General features: G+C 37.8%; 1 protein-coding gene across 1 annotated transcript; it reads left to right on the top strand.

Moving 5' to 3' along the window:
• Positions 1–1,512: 1,512 nt before the first annotated feature.
• Positions 1,513–2,721, top strand: LOC127090138 (uncharacterized). The gene is made up of 3 exons (XM_051029388.1): positions 1,513–1,764; positions 1,897–2,089; positions 2,270–2,721. Exons 1-3 carry the CDS (start codon positions 1,513–1,515, stop codon positions 2,719–2,721), a joined length of 897 nt encoding a protein of 298 aa, XP_050885345.1.
• The last annotated feature ends 597 nt before the right edge of the window (positions 2,722–3,318 follow it).

A 3,318-nucleotide genomic window follows, 5' to 3' on the forward strand; every position in this document is an offset into this window, starting at 1 on the left:
TGACATCCAATTCTGCACAGACAGGAATTATGCAGAACTTAAACGTAAGTGCAGTAAATAACACAAGTAATTGTTTACCCAGTTCAGTCCAACATGACCTACATCTGGGGGCTACCAAGCCAGGGAGGAAATCCACTATTAGTAGTATCAATTCAAAGCTAAACTCACCCGTTTACAACTTATCACTTAATCCCTACCCAATGCAATTTCAATCTTACACTAAGATCAGAGTTCCTACTCACTCCCCCTCAATCACCTCAGTGATTACTATCTTTAATCAATATTAAAGACAATTTGAAGTCACACTTCAAACAACTCTTGATTGTGCTTCACAGCTTTAATCAAGATACACAGCACTCACGCTTAAAAGCTTTGAGTGACACAACACTTACAACTCAATGAACACCCTATACCAAAACAATCATCAACGTGATAATGGCTTGGCTTACAAGATATGTCTAATACAAGACTCACAAAAATACAGCAGTGAAGTATGATGGACACACAAAATCTTCACGCCTCAAAATCCCCGAAACTGAATGAAGGAACGCCTTCCTTTTATATTGCAGTACCTGGGCTTTTGCACCTGTATTCTCCTGAATTTAAGGTCACGCGAGTTCCCATAAATTCAACATTTAGGTTACTAACAAATAGGCTATTTGTTAGGTTCATTAAATGTAGCTTGGTTGTTGATTTCCTGGATTTTCTCTCAGCTGTTGAATCCCTGAAGAATAGCCTGAGAAAAAGCTAAAACAGAAAACTGAACAACCTACAATATAGTATATGCTGTCAGGAATGAATGTCACGACATTCAGCTTGACATCAAGGTCCATATGCTGAGTCTGTTTTTCCAGAAAACAGACTGTACAATTTTGCTGACCTGTACATGATCAAAATGACCATACTACAGTAATAGCTTACATTAATAAATGTCAAAGTGTCCAATTTAACATTTACACATTTGGCCTTAAGTTAGTTCTGTTATTCTCTTGAAGAGCAGACTAAGTAACATGCTGAAGTATAGCAGAACACCACTCTGTCTAATGTTCAGTAGCTGCTGTCAATGATGAATGTCATAACATCCAGTTTGACATTCAGTCAGTAGGCCTTATGCCAGGTCTGGTCTTCCCTTGATAACCAGACTGGAAATAAATACTAAGTTCTAACAGAACACCAGCTGTTCTATTCCTTAGTATCTGCTGACAGGTATGAATGTCACAGCATCCAGTTTGACATTTAATAAATCCTGTGTTAGCTAGTCCTGCAGTAACTACAATGTCATGACATCAGTCAAGACATTAGTAACCAGCTAGTGTTTTACCATATAATGCAGCCAATTAAGCACCTACACAAACCATAAGAATATCAGTACCGAGATAGATCTCTTTGAAGTTATTAGATGTCATTCCCCTATCTATGGTTCCTGGCCATGTAACTCCTATAAGGAAGCCTAGAACACCGACTTCGAGAAAAGACAAGCCCTTTAAAGTAAGTACCTCTTCCTCTCCAACTATGGCTGCTAGAAATGTCAAAATCCCTGAACCCTCTACTGATGTAAAGAAACCTCATTCAATGGCAAGCCTGTACCTTGATCCCATTAATGTCAAACCTAATGTTGGTGCTTCTGAAGAATGTCCTGTCATGCGAAATGTTATGAAAAATGTCGAAGCCTCTGAAATTAGTAATAGACCTAGATTTGTTACTACCTTGAGTAAATCTAGCATGATTGTTGCAGATAGAGACGACGTAGATAAGAATATTCATGTACTGATATCTCAAGTTTTGGGTATTGAACCTAAGACTGGTGTTATGTCGGATGTCTCCACATCCTTGGCCTAACCTAATAACACTACTGAAATCCCTTTGGAAAAATTTGACGTCAATGTGTCTACTCAGTCTCTTGAAAAATCGAAAGACAAAGAGGATTCTGATGGGATGTCTGGTGATCTAGCTGAAAAAGAAGCAAATTCTGTAGAGAAAAAGGATCAATCTACTGACATAGTAAATATAGATGATATGGACTCTGATGATGTGCCCATTGGTCAAAGACTGGCTCCAGGAATAACTAAAAGGTTAAAGAACAAAAAAGGTAAAGGCGTTGAATCCTCCAGCACACCCTCAAAATCTCTCAGGAGAAGAACCAGTGTTGGCCCCACAAAAGGATAGAGAAAATTAGTTACCCTTGTCTCCAAGAAGAAATCTCTTAAGAGGAAGGATTTCCCTTCTGAGTCTAGTGAATCTGACCATGATGTCAAACACAATGTTCAAGATATCGTTTCTACTACTAGAAAGCAAGCTTATGGGAAGAAGATTCCTGCAAATATTCCTGAAGTTCCAATTGACAACATTTCCTTTCATCATGTGGAGAATGTTGAAAAATGGAATTTTGTTTATCAAAGAAGACTAGCACTAGAAAGCGAACTTGGCAAATATGCTTTTGAATGCAACAAGGTGATGAGTATGATTCAAGAAGTTGGGTTAATGAAAACTGTTACTAGCTTTGGAAAGTGTTATAAAATACTTGTTAAAGAATTTATTGTGAATGTCTCGAAGGATTGTGATAATAAGAGGAGCAAGAAGTTTAAAAAAGTGTATGTCATAGGAAGATGCGTGGATTTATCTCATGAAATCATAAATAGGTTTTTGGGCAGAAATGAAGAAGAACAAGATGAGGTGGAAGTCTCTGAAAATGTTATTTGCAGAGAGATTACTGCTAAATAAGTAAAGGAATGGCCGAGGAAAGGGAAGGTGTCAGTAAGTGATTTAAGTGTGAAGTATGCAGTCTTTCACAAAATTGGAGCTGCTAATTGGGTGCCAACTAATCATACTTCTAACATTGCTACAGGATTGGGTAAGTTCATTTATAATGTAGGTACCAAATCCAGTTTTGATTTTGGATCCTATGTCTTTGATCAAACTATGAAGCATGCTGCCTCCTTTGCTGTAAAGATGCCAATAACCTTTCCCTCATTAATCCGTGATGGTATACTGAGTCCACACCTAAGTATTTTGATCAGTTCTGATAGTGTTTGCAAAAGAAACCCTCCCCTATCATTACATTATAGGATTTTCACTGGGAAACATGTTCCAGACATTGTCATGACATCTGGGCATAAATCTTCCAAGCCTACTACTAGAATATGCATCCTTGCTGACCTAAAAGATGCCTGCAAAACCTTGGATGAGACTATTAAAATTTATACTGAGAGGAAGAGACAACTTGATATTTTGATAAAGGCCTTGTCTGAAGAAGAAGGAAATTTGAAAGGTGATGGAACAAGTGAAGAATATGCTAATGAAGAAGGTACCGATGCAAGT

Source organism: Lathyrus oleraceus, chromosome 1, assembly GCF_024323335.1.
Source record: "Lathyrus oleraceus cultivar Zhongwan6 chromosome 1, CAAS_Psat_ZW6_1.0, whole genome shotgun sequence".
NCBI classification, from domain to species: domain Eukaryota; kingdom Viridiplantae; phylum Streptophyta; class Magnoliopsida; order Fabales; family Fabaceae; genus Lathyrus; species Lathyrus oleraceus.

Bases quoted from the DNA above. Each gene is read 5' to 3' on its own strand.
- LOC127090138 (XM_051029388.1), top strand. From the start codon at position 1,513: ATGGCTGCTAGAAATGTCAAAATCCCTGAACCCTCTACTGATGTAAAG. The intron at 1,765-1,896 runs GTACTGATATCT...GTGTCTACTCAG, and splicing joins ACGTAGATAAGAATATTCAT to TCTCTTGAAAAATCGAAAGA. The intron at 2,090-2,269 runs GTAAAGGCGTTG...ACAATGTTCAAG, and splicing joins AAGGTTAAAGAACAAAAAAG to ATATCGTTTCTACTACTAGA.